General features: G+C 33.3%; 1 protein-coding gene across 1 annotated transcript; it reads right to left on the reverse strand.

Moving 5' to 3' along the window:
* Window positions 1-12,020: 12,020 nt before the first annotated feature.
* On the reverse strand, window positions 12,021-12,705 carry LOC122593955 (histone H4). Its single transcript, XM_043766429.1, has one exon. The coding sequence runs from the start codon at window positions 12,534-12,536 to the stop codon at window positions 12,225-12,227; it is 312 nt and encodes a 103-aa protein (XP_043622364.1). The 5' UTR covers window positions 12,537-12,705; the 3' UTR covers window positions 12,021-12,224.
* Window positions 12,706-26,055: the final 13,350 nt, after the last annotated feature.

Consider the following 26,055-nt stretch of genomic DNA (forward strand, 5'->3'; position numbering starts at 1 on the left):
AATACTTTATTTTATTGTGGTATTGTGAGCGCAAGATACAATAGGAGGTGTGTGGATCATTCGAATTACAAAGAAAGATATGGAATTAAAGTTGAATTTTGTTGTCATGTGTCTAGCTGCTTAAAATTCCAAAGTAGTTTTTATAACGTTTGTGGTCCTTTTGAGGATAAGCTGGCAAAAATAAATAAATAGATAAAAAGAATGCTGGTAAGGGAGACAATTTTAACATTTTCAATTCCTATATGTAAGTGAATATATAAGTGAATTGCAAGAGAAAGAAAAGGGAGAACTCTAGAACTAGAGTCTGCAATGTGAGGGTTATTTTCTATGCACGATGATTAATGTAGTTGAATATAGTAGTCATTAGATCAATTATTGAACTACGATCTTGAGTAACAATTCTTGTTTTTTAATTGAGATTTGCTAGATCAGGTTGCATTCAATAGGGATGGTTTCGATCTAAGTTTTTTAAAAAAAAAAAAAATTAACCTTTTGTAATACTGGAAGTTTGATGCTTGTTTGTGGCATGGTAGCCGGTAGGTATATTATTGGGAAAAAAAATATTATAGAGAAAGCTTTAAAACTTTTGAAGGTAGATGTAAATTTTAGTTCATGTAATATAATGTAGTAAATGATTTAATTAGCAAGAAATGTGTTACTCTTACTAAATGGATATCCGTACTTGGGAAGAGTAGTGAAAGATACATGAGTACTATTAACTAGCTAGTATTATGAATTGCATGGCGTTATAATATGAGCGGTTATTGTTACCATATGTTGCGAAAACAAAAATAAAAATATAATAAGAAGAAATGAAGAAGGCAATGGAATAAACAAAAATTGTAGGTAGAACGTGTCAAGGGATACGAGCACTGCTATAAGAGATGGATGTTTTCGTTGGTTTAATGGAGAGGTGATTCTGGGGACAGAATTCTTTTAAGGAGGTGGGAATTGTAACATCTTAACTTTTTTAGTTGTTTGTTGACCATGACGTTAGTCAGCCTTTGCTTTCTTGTTAAGTTTCATATGCTTTAAACGTAATTATTAATTAATATGTTAGTTATGTGGTTTATTAGCGTTTGTTTTGTACATGACATTAAGTAGTTTTAGTTTGGCACATAAAGCGACAAATACTATTTTATAAATAAAGCAGTATCTCTGATCAATAAGTCACTTAATTATTTAATTTAAAATGATAAATATGTTACTAATTGATTCCAAAGAGTATATTATGTCAAGTATGGGAAATCTAGGGGCTATTGTGGAAATATATGAGGATAGTTTTGGTTCCCATATAAATATGAGTATTAACTAACGAGATCAAAGAAAAAGAAAAAAAAAAACCTATGGCCGTCTGAGAACGATGGAGAGCAGCAACCGGTTAAAGGATCAACTCAATCATTGTAGTTATCGTGTTGGGTGTTCTCTTACTTCATAAGGTATAACCTCCAAACATGTTTCCGTTTTAACGTATTAATATCTGTTTAAGTATGATCATCACATATTAATTAGTTGATCGGTTGAGAGGTTTAGGAATGTTAACGGGTTTTGTTTATCGACTCATCATTAAATATCTGGTCGAGTCTTAGTTTATGTATGTCGGGCTCTTCGCTGGTAGGTGGAATCGAAAACATGTTTCAGGATTTGATCATTCACATATGTTAATTAGTCGCATGTTACATAGTGTTTGGTTGCTTACAAGTCGCGAGTGTCGTCAACCTGTTCCGTTTGCAGCATCGCCATATTTAACTTTGTTTCTAGTTACAAAATTCGTATTTGTACTTACTGAATAAATATAGGATAGACCGACTGGGTGAAAGTTAAAATGCTAATTAATAACATGTTTAGATGACATATAGGTTAATTACGATGGCAAATCGAACTCTTGCAGTTCGTATAAGAAACAATTTTTATTACTTGGGTTGAGGTCAATTAATGAGTCAGACTCACCTGAAGGAAAACGTGAAACTATAATAAATTCGGTCCCTCTCACGGCTAGACTTGGACTCGTTCTGCTGCACATATTTTTGTTATAGTCAAATTATAGTCGAGCATCTTCAAATGGTTTATAATTAATCGGCCTTGACATATATATTAGCTAACATGAGTACCACGGAGAGCTGATTAAGTTAAAGAGGGTGTAGTTAGATGTGTTTAATTTATAAGTCATAGTTTTCATAAGTCAACTTCCCCCAAATGAATGTTTGTATACTTTTATGTATTCGGGAATATATGGGAGGTTACTATGGGATATATTATGACTACCATTGATGAGGAATGATAATCTTATGCATGTCATGATGAAATGAAGTATGTATATGTTTTGTTATGATGATATGATGGAATGACATATGTGATAAGATTAAATGTTTATGAGGTAATGATAGGACGATATGATGTTAATACGATAAGATGTTATGATATTATAAAGATATGATATTATAACGCAATTGACGATATGATGACGCAATGCTATGATGTTATGATAATGTGATGATACAAAGTTATGTTGTTATCATGTTAAGATGATGTGATACTAATATGACATGATGATATTATGTTACTATAATACAACGATATGATGTTATTATGGAATGACGATATGATGATGTATGTATGTCTTATAATTACTTGAATGGCTTGAACACCTAGTCATTAGACTTTTATAGGTTTGCCATGACACCTGCACAATTAAGGGCCCTAAAGTAAAGAAAGATGTATGTGATTGGTTTAGGTGAAAGTGTAGCCTAAACTAATATAAAGTAAAAAAAGATACACGTGATTAGTTTAGGTGAAAGTTTAGCCTAAGCTAATATAAAAAAGAAGTCTCGAGCATATGTAAAATCTTGTGTTAAGCTTAACCCATGCTAGTTCTTCGGAACTAGTGTGTACGTGGTCACGTGGTGTAGGAATCTAGATACCTCCCCGTGGCATAGTTATGTTTGAGTGTATCCGGGTGGAGTAACTAACCACCACACGCGCAAAGTTCAAACGGTATACTCAGTTGGATCGACTTTGTCTTTCCTTAACGACGACGATGGACCGCCGTAAGGTCTACCCATCAAGTCGGGTGTGAGGATCCCATGTAAGGTCTTATGGCCGCCTATGATTGGCTTATGTCACATAGCCTGAGTCTAGGTAAAAGAAAAGAAAGTAAAGAAAGATAAGAAATAAAGAAAGTGAAGAAAGATCAAAAGTAAAGCTTAATGATGATAGGCACATTTAGGACTACGATGAATTTCTAATGTGTTAACTTATGTATGTTGCTTTAATGTTGATGATACGATCTTGCTAATGTATGATGTGATGGACACCATTATAATGTGGTGATCTTAACATGCTATGACGAATTTGTGATATTAACAATATGAAATGTTTTTGTTAATATATAATGAATTGGGAATGTTTTTATAAACTCATGTTATCTTACTTAGCTTTTAAAGCTAACACTTGCTCTTTTAAAAAACGTTGTTCCCTTAGGTTAAGCAGGTTAAGCTAGTGAAACACTTAGCTTGGTGAGGCGGGTAGTTGCTATGAAGAAGACATTTAGTTTTCCCGCTTAGTCATTTATATTAGCCTTATGATGATTGGCTACTTTTAATATGACTTATGTATTGTTTATGTTGGCATTAATGCTGGTGTCAAATCTGGATTATCTTATACTATTTTAATGATATGAATGTTGTAACACCACTTCTACAAATGAACTATCCATTAAGGGTTAGTTATGTTTTAAGGATTCTGTTTTCCGCAATTCTAAACGCCGTTAGGCAAAATTTTTGAAAATCCAGATTTTTAAATGACAGGTGTTACAATAATGATCGACATGCTCTCCTTGATTTCAAAGCTATAAACCTTCAAAACCCACCTGTTGATGATTGTATCTCTGCATGGGGAACTAAAAAGGAAGACGTTGATGATGATTGTTGTAACTGGAGGGGAGTCACGTGCAACAACGAGACTGCTTGTGTCACAGAGCTTCACTTATATAGTTGTCATCTTGAAGGTGAGATGAGCCTTTCGTTGCTTAACTTGACCCAGTTGACTCATCTTGATCTTTCTAGTAATCGTTTCAACGGAACCTTCTCAAGTCCATTGGTTCATTGACCAAATTAAGGATTCTTGACCTTTCTAGTAATCGTTTCAACGGAACCATTCTCAAGTCCATTTGTATTATCTAGGTTCCGCAACAATCTTGTATTTTATTTAGCATCAATAAATAAAATACACTTGAAAATTATATTGTGTCACACCATTTACTTATTTACTTATTTATTGCTTTAAGTCTCGTATTACTTTATTTATCTACTTGCATTATATTTAAAGTGATACTAGTCCTTTTTAGTTCAATACTTGACTTGTCATTCTACACTCGTGGGTTAAACCATCGTGTGAGGGGACTTCACAAATAACCGCGACAATCGTCTCTGTTCGCAGTAGCTCTCATCTTACCGTTATTCCACACACGTTAGTATATCTCTAGAACGTTAGACGCGATGAAAGGCTCGAAAATGTCAATGTCTATGTCACATGTTACACTCAGCAAGCTCTCTCGTCTTTTGGTCTAAGGGATGCTATCTAGAACTTAAACTAGTCATGCAATTCATGTCAATGCAATACATATATATACTAATAATATATAACCCTAAATCGCAGTTAAAATGTGGTCCGAATCTAACACCTACATCCGTTGCACTAGTGGTGTATGTATACAGGGTGTACCAGCGGCTAACCCTCCACACCCCTAGTACATCTAATGCAAGGTCGGATCACGGTACTGGTATGCTCTCTAGGTATTGGCTCGGTATGTATACAGGGTGTACCAACGGCTAACCCTCTACCTAACCAACACCCATTAAGCAACCCAGGTAGCTACCACACTCTCACTACAAGTGCAATCACTAATGTCAATAACTGTCGCAAGGCATGGCAGGTAATCATAGAACAGTTGATTAGGCTTTTCTATTATTATCGCTATGCGATACTAGTTAACGTCATCAGTTCATCTTGCTCTATTACACATAAATAATCACAATAACACCGAATGCACACAATCACCACAAGTACACAGTCACTAAATGACAGCCATAGTCAAAATAAGCACAAGGATAATAACTCTCGATAGAACTTGAACTCAAAGTATTAGTGACGTTAGCACATCTAGAATACATCTATGATTCCTATCGTAAATGCTATACGGGGTTCTTAGGTTATAGTCTAGGCTTTTCCACCTAATTCTCTACAACCACGACTCTGATACCATTCTGTAACACCCCACCGTTGGTGGAAACATGAGGTGTCATGAAAAGTACAGCACGACATGGAATACATAGATGCTACTAAATGAAGTAGAATATAATAAATATATTCCCAAAACATGAGTTCAAAGTCAAAATGATGCTAGGAAAGCTTGATACGATAAGTCAATAAACGGGATAGTCCAAGGCATGTAGCCTTAAAGTTTGACAATAAGCAATGGAGCATAAATCTCCGAAGTCCAGTCCTAGCATAAAAGTCTTTATCCCTGGTTAGCCTGAGTACCTGAAAAGTATACTAAAACGTGTCAACACAAAGGTTGGTGAGTTCGTAGGTTTTAGTTAAAAAGTCTAGTTAAGAAAGAAGTCTTTTGTCGATTCTTTTAAGTCAAAATAAGTATTTGTTCAATATATAATGAGCAAAGTTACACCATATAAGTCAAGGTACTCAAGTCTCAAGTCAAGTCTCAAAGTTACAAATCTCAAAGTCTGGTCTTAACGGTACCTGCTTTAGTTCAAGTCTCCAATGCACACAATAAGCACGTCTCAACAAACACGTTATAAATCACAAGTAACAAGCACATAATCACACACATACAAACAAAATCAAACACGTTATCGGCTCAATATTGAACATAAACAGAAATCGACAAAACTGTTTGAAAAATAATTATACTTTCCACCCCAAAACTTGTAAAAATAGGGGCTACGAAACTCACCTGAAGCAGCACAAGTATATGTATTCTAGATCAATGTCAAGAACAAGAACAGTCAGATACACCTGAAACACGCACACTATCTGTCCAAAAACCCTACATTGTTTACAAATCACCCAGTAAGTACTTACTTAATTGCACACGTCCATGTCCTATACTAGTGTCTTAAGAAATGCCATTATGTCTCGTCAAATGTCATAATATATATTATAAATATGTTGTCTTTGAAATTTGTCCAAATGAGATAGTTTGTTTAATAATGTCATGTTTTAATGTTTATACCTTGTCAAATAATCGTATGGAATGTCATTGTGAAATATATATCAAGTCCGAGAAGTCATGAAACGTTATTATTCAAGTGTATGAATCGTATAGTATTTATAAAGTCCTTATATATATAGTGATAAGTCCATATTATTTCGGTTTCACATTATTTTGGATCCAATTATAGACATGGTTCTAATTCACAAGTCACAAGATCCAAATCTGACTTTGACCAAGAAAGTCCCAATTTTGACTTTGACAAAAATCTAATTTGACTTTTGACTAGAAAACCCTAATTTTGACTTTCCAGAAACCTTATTCAAATTTGACCACAAAAAGTCCAAGTAAATCAAACCCTAGACCAATAACATCCTAATCTAATTTTGACTCAAAATTTATTCTAGATTAAACACATGAATCTGCCCTTTAACTAAAGTTTGACCGACGTTGACCGGTGGTTGACCAAACCAAAAATCAAGAACAAGACTAATTCCAAACGAAAATAAGAAAAAGACTAGATTTCAATGTTACAAACATGATTACAACTCCAATCTATAGTAGATTTAACCGAAAATGCCCAAGAACAATTCGAAATTCATATTTATATCCACGGTTTTGGCTAGATCTCGGTTCATAACAACACATACTAACCCGAAATCATAAATAAACACAACAAAACCTACCCAAGATGACATATTTCGGATCAAAGTTCCCGGATTTGAAGGATCTCGGCTCAAACTTCACGGATCTAAAAGATCTCGGATGTAAAGTTTCAGATTTAGAGGATTTCGGTTCAAACATTCACGGAATCAAAAGGATTTCAAGCCATACATCATGGATTTGTAATGGTTTTCGGATATATATAAACATGTACACAAATCCAACCGAAATATATATAAACAGACATGTAAAGTTTTCGAATTTATACATATATATGAGATATATAACCGAAAATATATATATCCTTGTAAAAATTCCGGATCTATATATTATATACAAGACTCACAACCGAATATATATTAAAAATGTAAGATTTTTGGATTTTCAGAGAAGGAAGAAGAAGTAGACTCGATTGACATATGTAATCTTGTCAAAATTTCGTATCTAATGATACATAGACATTCAAACCCGATTTATATATATATATATATATATATATATATAATTATAAAAGAATTCGGATATATAAATATACAAAATCCGAAATACACATATATTTACAAGAAACTCGACTTTTGATGAAGATCAAACATAAATCCGTATGAATCTTACCAAGATCTAAAAGAAAGATGAAGCAAAGATGAAGATTGATAGTGTTTTGGTGGTGGTTAGTGGCGGTTCGGTGGTGGATGGTGGCGCCTGGCCGGAATTCTAGAGAGAGAGAAGGGGGCGGCCAAGAGAGGAGAGGGAGAAGAGAGAAGAGTGTGTGTGAAAGTGGGAGGAAGAAATGGGGGAATTAGGGTTAGAGTTAGAGTTTTGTTCTTACATTTCACTAAGTTTGACCGAAATTGACCCCTTTGACCCTTTCGGAAATTCATTTGACTCGACAATTAAGAAAGACTCGTGACTTGTAAATTTATTTTGTCGACATAAATGAATGTAACTTTTCAATAGCCTTTAACGGATATAAATATGTCTATATCTATTTATTAACTCTTTAATTTATTAAACTTTAAGTAGTTCACTTAATTTGATATTTCCACAAGACAACTAGTATTCCTCTTGTTTTCGAGTCCACGTACAATTTTTCTAAAGTTCAAATGCTGATAAAGAACGGATAAAACATATATTCACCTATTTCATCGATAAAGTCTTAGAGTCTAAATACGTACATAAACGAAACGAACTAAAACGACCGGAAAAGTACTTCGGAAAAATACGCTCAGGTGACGGTTGTCACAGTTAAGGTCGTTAGTTATTTTGGTTATGCAACAACTAATTGTACATTATGCATTGAGGGGGTACTTTTAGCTACAATACTCCCCTCCTCACACACCGACCTTAGGATTTAGTATATATATATATACTATATAATACATGGACTATCCTGAAAGGAAAATGACTAATCCTCCTACTAAAATAGCATAAAAATCCTCTTAACCCTTGATTTTTTCACATATCATAATCCAATAGTTAGGAGGATCTTTAAGCTATTTTGTTAGGAAGGTTAATTATTTTTCATCTTGAAATTGTTTTAAATTATGCAGTTTATAATAAACAGCAAACAAATTAGCAACCAACTTATTTAGGTTCGGAAAATTAAAGAAAAATAGGTAACTTTTACCCGATAAAGAAGTCAGTTAACGTAATATGAGTCAAGTAATTTGGCATTTGTTTTTTGAGCTTTAGCACATTTGCTCGACACTTGTAAATTTAAAGGCATTTAGGCATTGTTTATTTTTTACTTAATGAACTTAATAGTTAAAAATTTAATTATTCAGTCAAATTTTATGTTTCTTTTCTGACTTAATAAATAAAAATAACCGTCAATTACCTTTATTTTACTTAATACATATAGACATTTTTTATGCATTCAACCACTTAATACATCCAGCATTTAATGACTAGAAAAAGAAACAAGCCCTTAGAACCGTTTAGAAGTAAATTAATAACTTGTCATTTGTTAAAAAATTGGGTTTAACTAAAAGCAAAAATCATCTACCTATTTCTATACTTCTATACTATATTATAAAGCAAATAATGTTTTAACTTTCAATTTCAACAATGTACACATGATAATGCATGATGTACCATACATCAATACCCCACAACTTTCAACTTTCAATTTTCATTTCATCTATCTCCTCAAATCTCAACTACTTATTTTTTTTTCTCTTCTCCATAAATCATTTTATTCCTCTAATTCATTCAAAATCTTTTATCTCAAAACCGTACATCGATAAATTATAAAAACTATATGGGTGTTCTTAAAATTTCATGCTCTTTCATTAGAGATGTCATTCGATATACTTTCGACGAATTTTTAAATTCGAAGGTGGAGCCCGTACAGCTAAGGCATTTGGTTATCACACTCTATGACCTATCACCCCCACCATCTCACCGTCGCAATGCATGGATACTTTCTCTCGTATTCAATAGCGGAGCCAAGGAGGGGCTAGCCGGTGCTTTGCCACCCCCAACAAATCATGTTTTCCATTACAAGTTTAGTGTCATAGTTGTTTGTTGGTAATGTTTTTGCAATCAAGCCTCCCCCAAAGTTGATCGATTTCAAACAATGCTAATTATATGAATGAGAAATGATTCCATTTCGTCAAAAGTTGCTGGTTATCAAGATGCAAATCAGTCGATCCAACATATATACGCTTTGAAAATGGTGGTGGGTTTGAGTTTAAATGGTTATGAATTATGATGGTGTTTGGTAAGTCGTATGTGGATGCAGAAATATAAGAAAGAAGAAAATGAACGTGATTTTTTATTTTTCTAGGATGTGGATCCTCTAAAGTTGTTTCCAGCTTTACTAGTAAATTTGGAAGCATCTTGACCTTTGGATTAAATGACATATCAAATTATCAATATTTTGGTTTTAAGTAGAAAAACGAACGTGTATGTTTCGGCTTTGAGAAAAGGAAAAAATCCATAAAAAAGTAACCTATTTACTCAAAATTCCTAATAAAGGTAACCTATTTAGTTTTCGTTTATTAAAAGGATTTTATTTTTGGAAATTTCTGCATAAAGGTAATGTCGTTAGTTTTTAACATTAAACCTCCGTTAAATTGCACGTCAACGTGTCACATCATTTAAAAAGCATACGTGGACATCTAGTAAATCTACTGTATACACCTTTTTATAGTATCTGACCCTTAACATAAAAAAAATCAAATAGTCTTTTCTTTCTTCGTTGGTTTCCACACACATACTCCCCCCTTAGAAAATCCGATTGGTCACTACTGCCACCGCCGTCCGGCCACCGGTAAAATGATCAAATGCCCCAATAGTTACCAACAATGTCATCTACAATCACCCAACACCTTCTTTCACCTCCACTACCACTACACTGCCGTGCCGCTGCTACATCACCAACGGGCCACCACTACGCCACGACCTACTTCTCTATCAATACATTCAACATCAAGGCACAAACCCCATCCCTTTTCTTTTCTTTGATTTTTGTTCAGATCTAAAAAAATATCACAAATAATGGCCACCGGCCTTTGACATCTTGAAAATGGGTCCAAAAATTTCAAGTGGTAATGAAGTTCGTATTTTTGTCTTCACCATCGGGGAGAAGATTTTGTGTAAAGAATTTCAAGTGGTAACCTGATCTTTTTTGGGCATCACTTGAAGTTGGAGTGCCAACAACTAGATCCAATCACGAGATGGCGTTGATTTTGAGTCACCGGAAAATGTGTAATCGGTTTTAGGCAAGTTATTTTCTAATTAAACTGGGTATATAAATATATTAATGAAAATCAAACAGAATACAATATTAATTACTATTATTATAAAGATGCGTACCAACAAAGATGTTCATGTTGAGAAGCTAGTGTAAAGAGTCAATTTGAGTGATTGTGGAGATATCGATTGAAAAGCTCCGATTTGGGAATCAACTCCGAACATGTTTTTTTCTTGATTTGTTTTGTTTTGCTGATAGTAATCAATCACTATAATATATGCTTATTATTATATATTAAAGTATTTATTTATCATCTATATTTTGTATTTATCTTTTATATTAACACTTAACGGATGACTAACGATAAAAACTAACGGTATTACCTTTATTGGGAATTTTTTGAAAATTAAATCCTTTTAATAGACGAAATCTAAATAGGTTCCTTTAATAGGAATTTTGTGTAAAAATGTTATCTTTTTACGAATTTTTCCCTTGTTAAAAATGTTTGAATAACATATTTGTCGGTCGAGCCCCCGCCAATCAACATTCCTGGCTCCGCCGTGTACAGCTTTTTGCACATTATGTAATTACAATATTTTTCATCCCATCGAAACAGCAATTACACCAATTCAACCCGTAAACAGGGGACCGAATGCCAATGGACTATGTGTACATACAATACTCAAATGAGCTTTGAGATTAAGGTTTGTTTGGGATCGAGTATTTCTAGTGTTTACTTTGCATTCAGAATAAGCACCTCCTAACCCTCCTCGCCTCTGTATCAACAGTAACAAAGGCGACTTCCCGACTAAAATTGGACGCCCCTTTTTACACACATTACACACCGTAACTAGTCTTGACCCAAACAAGTAGATCGCAAGAAACTAAGTCCAAACCAACACTATCCCTACTTTGATATTAACCCATAGAAGCATGTTCCAAGCAAAGGGCATGACTAGAAAGCTCAATAAACAGACTTACTAAGTTACTAGTACACCTAGCACAAAGCTCAATATTGTTTAAATGGAAATCGAACAACAAAAAGGAATTAGTACATCCAACACCAAACTCCCATCCCTCCAACCAGCAACCAAAAGAAAGTCGTCTAGCCAAAGCCTATGTAGCTGATATAATCAATAATCCAATTCATCATTCAGTCCTCCAAATGCATATTTTAGAATTCACCAAAATATTTCAAGCTACATTGGTCATTAAACAGAAGTTGCTAGTAATAAACTGATCACAAACACTCCAAAGTGTGAATATATGTGCTAGTAAAGTAACTGGCAACATACAAGATACTATTCGATTGTGAAAAAAACCGAAACGCTGCAAAACCCCAATTTTAGCAGCAACAAAAAGTAACAACAGCAAAAGTGCAAAGCCAACTTTATATATATCTGAATTCAATGCATAAACAGATGGGGATGATAATGAAACAACCTATTTCAATTCCAATTTCAAGCAACACATATTTCATATTATGAATCTAAAACAAGAAAATAATAGATATAGAGAAAAATATTCAGTTACAGAAACATATCATAATACTAACTACACACAAAAGCTAAAACCAGATCTGAATCTAAAAACACTAATAGCAACTGCAGCATAAGCAAACCCTAAAAATCTGATTTAACCACCGAAACCATAGAGAGTACGGCCCTGGCGTTTCAAGGCGTAAACGACATCCATGGCGGTGACCGTCTTCCGGCGAGCGTGCTCCGTGTAAGTGACGGCGTCACGGATGACGTTCTCCAAAAAGATCTTCAACACGCCACGTGTCTCCTCATAAATGAGACCGCTGATACGCTTCACACCGCCTCTGCGAGCCAACCGGCGGATGGCGGGCTTGGTGATGCCCTGGATGTTATCGCGGAGGACCTTACGATGTCGTTTTGCTCCTCCCTTTCCCAACCCTTTTCCTCCCTTTCCTCTTCCTGACATCTTATTTGGATTTTTTAGATTGAATTTTGGGATTTTGAATCTGAAAAAGTCGATGAGAATGAACTATGAATTTCGGGGTATATATTGGTTGGGTGAAAATTTGTGCTTTCTGAGAGATGTTATTCACCGTTGGATTAGAAGTGTATGGTGGGTTAAGAAAGGAGAGCTGTAGGATTGTGATCCGTGTCCTTTCATCTGATTGGGGGTTACTCTATGACGCGGATTATACTTAAGTGAAACATGTAAGGCAGAGTTGACGTTAGATAAATGGGAGAAAATCACACAAAAGTGATGTCTTGGTGATTTTTTCTCGATTAGTTTTGGTTTTGTATAAGAAAATTTTTTGATAATTAATTATTTAAATGTAACCTATATATAAAACATGACTTAAAAAAGTGGTACAAGTTTGACTTCAAAATATCTACGAGTAATGTTTTATAAATAAAAAAAAAATTTAGTTAAAAAAGTTTATGTCTTGATTTCATGTTTTTATGTTGTTATCGATCACAATCTTAACCAAGAAAATATACAATCTATTTGTAACGGGGATGTAACTAACTAAAGTAACTACAACTATTTTTATGTTGATTCAAAAAAAATACGAGTAACAGCTATTCACCAACTTAAGTACCATGAAAAAAATCAATATTACGAGTATATAAGTTTCAAAATAAACTCAATATTGAAATTCATCATTTGGTTCTCTAAATACATAATTTGAAATTCAGTGACAAAAAACCAATATATTTTATGCTTCATTCCTTGATTGCCTCCTTTCCATTAAGCTCCCAATCTGGATCTGTAATTTCCTGCACCATTAGAATTAAAATTAAAATTAGAATTACCTTGGTACCGATTTTGATAAGCTCCATTCCTTTAAAAAAGTCCTCGGCTTGCAAACGGTGGTTGGTATTGGTTTTGAACATAATCAACTTCTTCCGTTCTTGGTACTTTATCACAATCTTCCGTGTAATGTCTATCACCACAATTAGCACAACCCGCAACCGTTGTCTTCAAATTCTTCTCAATCATTCCAAATCTACCATCCATACTAGCAAACTGCTTTTCAATTGTACTTGATAGAGCCTTAATTTCAGCCACCACATCATTACTTCCACCAACATCAACCCGAGCAACATTTCTCCTACTCACCTTAACAAATTCTGGTTTAGTTCTACCCGCCTCCCTAATCAAACTAGTCTTGACCATATCTTCCATAATCTTATAAGCTTCATTGTAGGTGACATTATTAATATTTCCCCCACAAGCCCAATATAATTCTCTTTGAGTGCGGCTATCTAAACCCCTAAAGAAGATATGAATGTGCTCATTTAATTGAATACCATGACCTGGACATCTCCTTAGCAATTCCTTCAACCTCTTCTAAGCTTCAATCAAATCCTCATTCAGTTCTTGCTTAAACGCCCTTATCTCAAGCTTCAGAGTTTCCACCAATTGATCCGGAAAGAACCTTTCAATAAAAGCTTCCTTCAATTCTTCCGAAGTCTCAAATATGTTCTCATAAAGCTCTTCATACCAAATCGCAGCATCTCCCGTGAGAGATAACGGAAACAATTCAACCTTAACATGTGACATTTGAGTCTCGCCATACTTGAACAACCTACATACCTTCTCAAACTTCTCAATGTGGTCATACGGATCCCACTTATGCACCCCATCAAACTGATTTTCCTCAACACATGTCAAATGAGGTCCCTTGATATTAAAATTCGGAGCGGTAGTTGGAGGACGAATAGCCGAACCCCTATTAGGTGCAATGATTCGGGTACTCTCTCCAATGTTTCGGTCAAAAAGGTGAACTTCACCATCACCATTTCCGTTTCCGTCCATGTTTCTAGGTGAAATAGGGGGAGTAATGGGTGGAGTGTTCGGTGGTGAAGTTTTTGGTGGAGACTTCGGTGGAGTTGGTTGTTTATCCGCCAGTTTAGTGGAATGAGATGAGCTTTCGGTTTCACGGTTTAAATTTAACGGATCTATTTTGCTAAATGTAGAGGTAACGGTTTTAAAAGGTTTCCTACCACGCTTCTTGGTTTTTCCGGGATTAGATTGAGGGCTCACTAATGGTAGGCTAGAAGACCTCAAGTTCATCAACTAAGAGAGAAAACCTGGAAACACAAACAAAGAAAACCCGTCAAACGCACCAGATTACAAAAACAAAACAAAACAGAAAATTGAAAATTAAACTAATAAAACAAGTAACTTTCTTGTACGTGAATACAAGAAAAGATCAACTACGATATCTCAAACTTAAACTCTTAAATTAATCCCCGGCAGTGGCGCCAAAAAACTTGATGTGTAAAAATCTAGTTAAATTAAAATCTAGAAATACTTTGTACCGATTACTACATACAATCGGGCAGTGGACCCGTCCGTATGCAATATAGTTCAAAGTAAGTCTAGGATCGTTCCACAGAGACTAATAAGAGCAAGCGAGTTTTAAGTAGTTAAGAAAAGGTTGGATTTTTGGACTCCCGTCACTTGAATTTTTTTGAAAAGTTAGTTTATATTAAAAGAGTTAGAAATTCCGTAGAACTTATAGAAAAGAGAATTGTCTTATATCAAATAGGATTAAAAGATCATCCACTTCGACTCTATGACACAACTTATTTAGGTTGCATTTAAGTTAAAACCAATTCAATTATGTTGATTTTATAACGAGGTAGAACAAAGAACTCACTAGTAGCGCTCCTAGCTTATTACCCTATCTGACCCATTAACCAATCTTTTAATCCCTAAGTTCTGGTGACCACCTTCCCTATCAAGACCTACTAAATTGACGAATTGGTATTGTTATTGTAAACAATCTTGTTTATCGATTTTACCAAACCGTTAACACTTTGAATTCTATTATCTATTGCCGTTTATTATCTTGTTACCATAAGTTAACACCTATCAATTGTACCCAATTGACTAGAACAATGTACCCCTAAACTTAGATACCTCTAAATCATTCATACATTATCAACAATCAATAGATAAGAGCACAAGAACTCAAAACATTAATATTACGACAAAACGTTTAACAATCAACTTGAATTCAAAAGATTATGCAACCATTATTCACTGTGTCACTTCATCTCAGTGGATGATGAAGTTATTTAGCTAGACATAATCATAAATAAGTCACAAATAGCAAAAGAAAGAGTAAACATCTTGTACCAAAGTGTGAAAGACAATGAAAAGCTAAAGAAATCGATGATCGAATGCCTTGAATCTCTCGAGCAACCCTTAGATCTTGGAGAACGTAAAAGCTGCTAAAAAGTGCCTCAAGAAACCCTAAAATCGACTGGAAGTGAATGTATGTTGATTGGGAGGGTTTTGGTCTAGTATTTATAGTGTTACGAAAAACCCTTGCTGAACCGACCTACAGGTGCGGCGCACCTGCCTTGTTTCCAAAAATCATTCTTGCCCGATATGCGACACACTAAGGAGTGGTGCACCGCACCTCGCCTCTTGCTCAAAATCATCCAGCCTTCTGACCAAAATTTGCGACGCACCAATGCCTCAGGTGCGCCGCACTCCTCCTATTTTTCAGCAAATCATATGATTTTCATATCGTTCCTTCTCGTACTCGTACACGAACCATCCTATAGCATCTTTTAGCTATCCAAAAGCCGTTTCTAACCATTTTACCTGTTCCAAGCATGTAATCACTAACAATACCATCAAAGCATCGAATATACATGTAATTTGCACATAATTAAGCTTAAAACATCTAAGAAATGATATGGGAATGTATATATAAATGGACATATCAAAGACACATTCTCATATCTCCTGTGAAATGGCTCCATCGCCCACACAAACACAAACACACTTACATGGTGTTAAGCATCACCATGCTTTATAACTCTGGGGAATCACCAACAAATCCTTAAATCAATCATTCATCCCCCTGGGATGACAACCTGTTGTTTGATGAACAAACAATTGGCGCCATCCGTGGGACATGACAACATATATCTTGTGTCTACCCTGAGTATAATCTCCGGCCATCATTAACTGCAATTTTGTTCAACTTTTTTTTCTCCTTATTGGATTTTCGATCCATGTCAATCGACCATTAATTTGGAAAAACAACCACAAATCAAAAAATAAAATAAAATAGAAGTCACAAATTACAAATTGTTGACCGCTTTTTATTTTATCATTATGAAATCACCTTTACTAAATCATCATGTAATCACTTTTGCAAAAAATCCAAAAGTACCAGCCTTTTAAGGCTTAGATCTAAAAGATCTAGAGTTTTTGCAGTCTTTCAAGGCTCAGATCCATAAGATCCAGATATTCAGCAGCCTTTGAAGACCCAGATCTAGAAGATCCAGAGTTTCTGCAACCTTTCAAGGCTCAAATCCATAAGATCCACATTGTCAGCAACCTTTTAAGGCCAGATCTAGAAGATCCGGAACATTCACAAGCATTTTAAGACCCAAATCCACAAGATCCAAATTTTTCGTAGCCTTTTAAGGCCTAGCTTCAGAAGATACAAAAGACACTTTTGCTTATAAAGATCTCTGAAACCCTAGCTTACTCACATTTGACAGCTGCCTGAACTTTGTAATGGCTTAACTACAAAGCTTAGGCAAACTTCGTGATAGGCTTAACATACGAAGTTGTTGATATGTGAGCAAGAAGGGTTAGGAGTTCCATAAAGAAACATACTAATAACATTATCACAGCTCTAGATCCCGAAGGTCTGTTCGCAACCTTCCGCAGTCTTTTACTACGTTAGATCTACGAGATCCAAACTTCCTCCACTCCAGATTAAAGATCGCTTTCCAGATTTAAAGATCTCCCTTTAGATTTAAAGATCTCTCGCTGCCTCATGCGACCTCCGGACTCGAAGATTCCTTTGCTGCCCTACCACAACATCAGTCACGAAAGTTAGTCCAGAGCCTTCCCTAGCCTTATAGGCCAAAGCATTGGCCCCAAAAGTCTTCTGAAAGCTTTGGAAACCCCATTTGAAGACTTTTACTCGCCCCAGTTCTCAAAAACAATATATACTTCAGCAAAATAAACCGATTACATGGCTCCGTTGTTAGCCGAGCACTCATTATATATATATAGTGAAAAGCTATTTTGATAACCCTTTTTTTGCGAAAACCTTTGAGAACTTTTCAAATCAAGTCCAACCGATGATTATTCTTTACATGAAAATTGTTTTTTGATTGTTTTCTGAATAACTTATATGTAATTTTGAAGTTTATAATTGTGTGGAGGCATATATTATCATCCGTTATACAATTATGTGAAGATTTGGATTCTTGATCACATAAGCATGAATATTGTTATGATTACATGTGATCGACTTGCATACACGTGATCATAGCAATATTCGTGCACATGTGATCAAGAATCCAAATCTCCACATAATTGTATAACGGATGATAACTCATGCCTCCACACAATTATATAAACTTTAAATATTACACATAAGTTATTCAGAAAACAGTCAAAAAACAATTTTCATGTAAAGAACAATCATCGGTTGGGCTTAATTTGAAAAGTTCTCAAATGTTCTCTAAAAAAAAAGTTCTCAAAATAATTTTACCCTATATATATATATATATATATATATATATATATATATAAGATGATCTTAAATTATTTTATGTAGAAATATGGACCATTAAAAATTTGACTTTTAGTTCCAACCTTTAAATCAAAATGTTATTATATACTTTTATTGGTCAATCACAACATTAGTCTTTCTACTTTAAATATTTAGACCAAAAAGTTTTAATTATTTTTTATGTTTTACAAATTTTATATTTTACACATGTAAATTTGATATGTATTTTATTATATATTTTTAGAAATATTTAATTTAACAAAGTTATATAAGTCAACCAAGCAATATTTAAATCAAAGTACGATTAATTACAAGACACGATCTTTATAGATAGATATGAGCCGATAATATTGGACCAAGAATAATTATTTTCACAAATTAATTTCAAAAAACACTAATTATTAAAAGGGTAACCATGCAGGTTGTTGGTAGCCCTATCGTTACTGAGAATTTTATCATTATGCTGAATAAAAATATTTTATTTAATAACACAATCTAGCTGAGTACTTTTATAGAGTTAAATGTTGTGAAAGAAATAATGGTGTGCATTGATCTTGTGACTTTTGCATAAAAAGAATTATTTGATAGTGATATTTGTACTATTGGTCCCCTATAACTAGCAACAAACTTTTTCATCGCCAATTAGAGATAAAATAACTCACATAAAGGATAACCACCGACGCTTGAGGGTCGGTTGGGTACTCTCTACTTTTTATTTTTTAAGTTTATCCAATCCCAAGGTTGATTCCAATAACCAGAAGTAGATAATGCAACTTAGAACATTTATACGGTTGTAAACGTCAAGGTTGTTCATCCTAGATGACTATACGTAAAATTCAAGCTAACTTCTACACCCAACTTTGTCTTTTATATTTGTTCTTCATCTTTGATTTAGATCAAATGCTATAATCTACATTAATGCTTCTTGAATAGTCACTTTTTAAACTTATTACATCAATACATGTGAATATATATATAAAAAAAAATTTATAGATTCAAGATGACCTAACTTAATAGAGCTTACCTACCTTAGAGAGTATACCCTGACTCAGTTTACAAGTAAAGACTTAAACATTCTTTTACACTGGTTGTTATAAACAAATTTAATCAATTACATTAAGACTCAACATGTATATCCTACTAAACAACTTCGCTATATAACTTTTTTGAAGATTATTTTCCCTGCGTAATACGCGAGATAAACATAATATAATTAGTAGTTCTTTATGTCATAATTTATAGTTAATAATGTAACTATCTTGTATTTTTTATTTATGTTTTTAGTCAGTCTCGCACAACGTGTGGCTTTAATCTAAATATTTTGATTTAACAAATTATATAGATAAAAGATGTTAAAAATAGTGATATTGCTATTTTTACAATCTTTTATATTTTTTTTTATTATTGTAGGTGTAACACTCTAACTAAGGCGGAACAATAAGATGTATAGAAAGTCGGGTATCACAACAAAGGATAATAGATAAACATTCACCATAGCTTTATTTGATAAAAGAAATTTACAAATGCACAAGCATGTGAACCAGTTCCCAAGTGCAATGCGTCCACCGTAATTGGATATTAAGTCCACGAAATAAATAACAGATACATGAAATGATATAATACAATGATCGAGGCGGATTCTATTGCCCATCACAAGGTTTGATTCTTGGCTCCAAAATGCAATGCAAACATTCATGATGCACACAATTCCTCAAAGCTAATGCTAAATCCTGAAAAACATGAAGAAAAAGTGTCAACTACGAAAACGTAGTTGGTGAGTGCACAGGTTTTCAAGTAAATCTCGTTACATATCCATTTTGAAACTTAGAAAGCATATTATTCATATCAATATACCCAAACCACATGACTGGCAAAATTCCCATATCAAAATACCAAGTTTTCTAAATACCATAATGTCATTTCAAAAAGTTGAGAATCCATGGTAGATTATAAAGTTCTCATTTGTCAAATTCATCGTGAGAGAAAAATATATAAATCGATTAATCATACATCACACGCAAACCATTCGGTAATCAGGATTTCAATATCGCCAATTTTGACAACTATCAAGATTCCATATAAGGTCCAATACCCAAATCATATGTTCATTTCATAATAACCAAAGTATGTCCCAAATATGTCATTAGTAACATTCACATTGATATTTTAGATGAGTTTAACTTGAGCAACTACTAAGACCCTTTCACGTCGCAAACCAACATAATATATCCCATTGATATAACCATAAAAGCACATGCTGTCAATCACGTACGTTAACCATAATTGGGTCGTGCCATGGAGACGACCAATAATATATAAAGTAGATTAGAGCACCCTAGGCCGGCAGCCGTTGAAGGCGGCCACATAGGAGGCCACATAGGTTGCCAGTCAACCTGTCGCCATCTTAGTGAGTGAGGGGACGAATCCTAGTTGTGCAACTCTCTAACTACAGGCCTCATTGAGTTAATCGTAGTGTAGCGGGGACTTGACTTTGACAGTACTCAAGCTCATCATATAACATATATCACATTAATCATACAATATAATTCCCATATCATAATCATTCTTCCAAGTATCATTTCATATAAAGAAAAGAATTTTAATTATTATGCTTTTTACCCCGGAAGTAAAACACATAAAAGAGTGTGAAAGGGGGCTATGACTCACCTTGTTATGCCACACATTATATTCACTTATCCAAAATAGGTACTTCTGATCAATCGCTTCCTTCATCATATATTCGTCATGTTCCTAAATCACATTTCAAGCCAAGACTATCCCTACGAGAGGACTAATCTACATAAGTTCTTATTTTAAGCCTTCACTTTGAAATGCCACCTTTGTTTGTACGATAAATTCTTGGTTTACATTTGTTGTGGTTCCGATTGTATCTTTTGTATCACTCGATCATTTTGGTGTTTATAAGTATATAACATCTTGAATTCATTTACTCCCTCCGTCCCATTTTAGTTATCATGTTGACTAACTTTGACCGTAAATAACTTTGTTTGTGTCTTGTAACACTTGATATAAAATATATTAATGGATTGGGTTTTTAATGTACTTTTCGTTCATATAAGTTTCATCAATCACTATATAGTACAAACAAAGTTATTTAAGGTCAAAGTTAGTCAACATGACAACTAAAATGGGACGGAGGGAGTATTTAATTTAATATTATTTAATTATTTATTTATCCATTTTCATGATTTATATAATTTATTTATTTATTTATTTTTCCTTTTTAATTATCATTAAATTCAATAATTAATAGAAATTCTTAGAAATCACCACATTACCTTTTGGCTAAGAATCTCATACCATTTTTAACTTTTACCATGGTAAATTCATATCAATTCAACCTCTCTTGTGTCTAGCTCATTTAGAGGTCTTTATGCTTAAAAATCGTTTACCGATATAGTGATTGTAGCCTCATTTCTCAAGCAATTCGAGTGCTTTAAAATGGATTTTCATCCTTATATCATTATCCACATAATGTTCAACATATCTTGGTATTTCAAGTCGTGATAGTGGTGGTGGTGTGATATGTGCAATTTAGAGCTTTCGATTAGTGCTTATTTGACTCGAAAAGGGTGATTTGTAGGCTTGTCTTTGCTATTTAACAACCATGGTAAGTTTTATAACTTTTATTTGACATATTCACAGTAGGTCTAGGATATATTGTTCCAAGATTGTTGACGTTGATTAAAGTTGCAATTTAGTGATTTTTAGCTTATTTTGTTGTGAAGAGCTTTTACTCGGCATTTTTATAGTTTTAACACTTATTTTCATGAAATGTTGACTAGTCATTCTTAGTTAAATTGAATTATTTGGACATTGGTGATTTTTATACATAGACATATATGTGTCCTATATTTGTGTGAATTTTTACTAAATTTTTAGACATTGTTTACTACCTCTAAAAATTACCAAACAAAAACCGATCAGAATGGTTGCTGTTGTGCGACCCAAAATGTTTTATAAACGATTTCTATGATGAACCTTTAAGAAATATCCCCCAATTTTATTTTAATCTAGGGACACTTTGAATTTAATTCTCACCAAGTTTAAGCTCCTCAAACCTATTTGTTAAGGAATTAAAAATCATCAAAGTTGACTTAATATTAGAACAGAAATCCAGTTTTGACCACTTTTGGTAAAAAAAATCATAACTTTCATTGTACTCAGTGAATTGACTTTATTCTAACTCCATTTGAAAATACACTCTTTGAACTTGATTTTAGACTAAAAAATCGTTCAATAATACCTTTCCAAGCCCGAGATATACCCTTTCAAAGTTCAAACATGTTCCTAATCAGTTTCTCCTCGGTAACCCAAATGCATGTCTTTACTTTATGGCTTCACCCAACACCCACTTTGACATTTTCAATGTATTTACTTTAACTTGAACAATATCCTACCATGTTAACTAGAACAATACTCGTACGTAGCTCGGGTTATAATTATCATAGTAAACTATGTATTAGGGCTTGTTTGTTTATTTATTTATTAAGTGACTGAATGGACAAAGTGACTGAATGAAAACATAATGTCTCTATAAATTAATTCAATATAGTTGTTTTTTTTACGTATTAAGTCAATAACAAACATATTTCTTAATAAATTAAGTCAATCAAGATTAAGTCATGACTTTTTAATTAAGACATTATCAAACGCTACCTTAGACAACTTAGAAATAATACCAAATAGACAAAATCAACATAAAACTAATTATGATATAAAAAAAGGGAAAAAGATACCTAAAAATGTGAATAATTCACACATTTATATAAAAGATAATCTGACAATTATGAATATAGCTTATTAAATTACTTATTATAACTTACACACTCATCCATTTTCTAGTGCATTTTTCTTAATTGAGAATGCATATAACGTTATTAACACAAATTTCAAACGCATCAGTTGTGCGCAATATTGTATCAGTTTTGCATGGTACAGTGGTGGTACTGGTGTGGTATCTAATATAACAGTATTTTTAGTATAAAAATATTACAAAACTTGTTATAATTCAACAAAAATAATTATAATATAATTATAATCTCCTTCAATATAATACTAAATATGTATTTCAAATCGAAATATAAGTTCTAAAGTATAAAAATAAAAAAAATAACAATAATGTACATAAAAATAATTTAAAAGATATTCAAAACCATTTTTAAAAAACGGTTTAAATATACCGGAAATACTGAAAAAAACCGAAAAATATAGGCGGTAATGAATAGTGAAAATACCGGAGTATCATCCGGTATCGATAATACCGACCGGTAAATACCGGTAACTAAAACATTGGTCGTGTGTTAAGAAATTAGAGTAATATACACACTATAATCATATGATATTAAAGAACATTAAACTCATACGAAAACCATTGACTGCGAAACAAATTACAATTGTTCGTCGGAATTAGACTTGGTGCAATCTCTTGTTTCATTTCTTGAACCCTTGCTAAAATATCTATCCGTTCCTTCACAATTACATAAAACCGACTCGCGAACTTATTTGCCATTTTTGGCAAGAAAACAAACATGGTGATTATACATCAAACATGGTTCTTATAGGAGTGAAATTACAAAACCCCCGCCCATCATATATGTGCCAACACTACCCTTTCATTTATAACTACTTTAATATTTTATCTCCTAATTACACATACTCTGTCAATTAACATCATATAAACATAGAGAAGAGTCAAAAAAATTTCATTAAATCACATTGCATGAATAACATATTACATATACGTTTGTTTTACTATTTATATAAGAGAGAAAAATGAAATAGTAGGATAGACGAATGAGATTGAGAAATTAATGGTTAGATTTGATTTGCTTACAACCTTCCACGTACGTGTTCTTTTCTTCTCCGATTAACCAAAACTTTTAATCCTATAGTGATATTGATAGGAACAAAATATTTCATCTGTTTCCTTCGACGAAATCATAATAATAATGTTAATAATTATAAGAGAATCGTTATCTCGTTGATAAGTGATTGATGAAATAACGCAGTGGTGGCGAATGAAACTGTTGTTAACTGCTATTCGACGAGTGTACCTCCAACATATATCTTCTTTGATGAATGTACCTGCAACTTCTCTTCTCTTCAAAGAAAGTTGAAAACCATACCGTTATATGACATTTATTAATGATAGTAGCCAATCCCCAAATTAAAAGGAAACATAAGTGCTGTTTATTTAGAATCGTTAGTCAACAATCTTAACGTGTCAAGTTAATAATTGAGTTTCTAAATTATCCAGTGAAGGTTATATATATAGGAGTATGCTTTGAATATCCCTAAATATTAGCAAATTCTAATTTTATCATTCTTTACTTATATCAAACTTTGAGAATTTTATTCAAAAATCGTTGGATATGCTGTATATATAGGCACGTTCTTGTTATCCTCATAACTATACCTCCGATTTTGTTTTTTGCAGGTTAAGGAGATAATGAAAATTGAAAGTGTACATAAGTTACTGCCTTGATTTTGTGCACATGGATTAAATTCTTTAACTAACTTTTGGATTATTTCCACTTAAAAAGGAGTAGTTTATACGGCTACGATGAAATGAAAGCTTAATCAAATGGTCATTATTAATTTAATTACCCACTAACCGGTGGCAATATATATATATATATATATAATAGTGTTTCTACAGATTTTATAGCTAGTATTTTGCACAAAGTTATTGGATTCAAGGGTTGATTTCATAGTTTGTGAAATTAAGCTTTTCTGTCGAAAACTGAGCTCGACCACTGTGTACTAAAAGATTCATATCTCGAGTTGAAAACTAGAGATCTACAACTTTTATTTTGGACACTTTCCCTGAATCGGTCCCTAAATGCTCGATTTACCCGTCCCAAGTTCTGTTATAGATCCTGTCAGCTTTGTTTTGCTTTAGACAACCCACCAATGGTCTTGTTTGGTTATTTTACACTCCTTAACACCACTCACTAGATTTTTATTCACTTTTGGATTATGTCAACATCAAATATATAGATTATAAGCCATTTCAAAATCATCCATTATCCATCTCAAATCCCATATTCAAAACTATAACAATGTAACATTCGTGAATTTTGACCTATTTGACTATGTTTGACTTTCGTTGACTATGTGGTTAGTAGTAACGCTCGTGGTGTTCGACCCATTGACTTTCGTTAATTATGTATATAACATCTGCCTTTTCCTTTTTGGATTCATCATTCATGTGTATAACTCGTGTTTGTGATTCTCGGGGTAATAGTCTAATAGACAGAATGAGATTAATTCGTAGAGTATTAGTCTAAATAGACGAGTGAGACTAATTCATAGAGTATTAGTCTAAGTGCTGGAATCTAAAATTGCCTCCCACACCCCCTTTATCTCAGATTTTATATCCTCCCACCCTCCATTTCTTATCTATCTTTCTCTCTCTAATTCTCTACCATGAACACACACACACAAACATACCTCTCTCTCTCTCTTTAGATTTCTATCATATTTATGGAAATTTAAGCAAGATTAAAACTAGAATAATAATCAACATGATCTTCTAAACAGCATATCAAAGATTTGAAGGTCAAAGTCCAAGAAATTCTTTCATCTAGCTCAAATTCGGGTTTGACTCTTTGAAGGTAATTTTTGTAAGTAAAACTCATCTCAAATCCACCATTTTATGTTTATAATCATGTTTCAAGTCTAACCTAAACAACCTTTAACGTAAACAACCTTTAATCAATTTTAGGGTTTACAACTTGGATAATTTAGGTCAAAATCATAATTGAGTTTTAATTGAGGTTATGGAATGATTTTAAAGTATGGGTTAGTTTCATACACATTACTTATGCCAAGTTATGCTCAAAACATGTCTTAACACTCTTCAAATCGAGGTCTAGGTCGAATTAGGGTTCTTGTAAAAGT

The sequence above is a fragment of the Erigeron canadensis genome, chromosome 3, assembly GCF_010389155.1.
Source record: "Erigeron canadensis isolate Cc75 chromosome 3, C_canadensis_v1, whole genome shotgun sequence".
NCBI lineage: Eukaryota > Viridiplantae > Streptophyta > Magnoliopsida > Asterales > Asteraceae > Erigeron > Erigeron canadensis.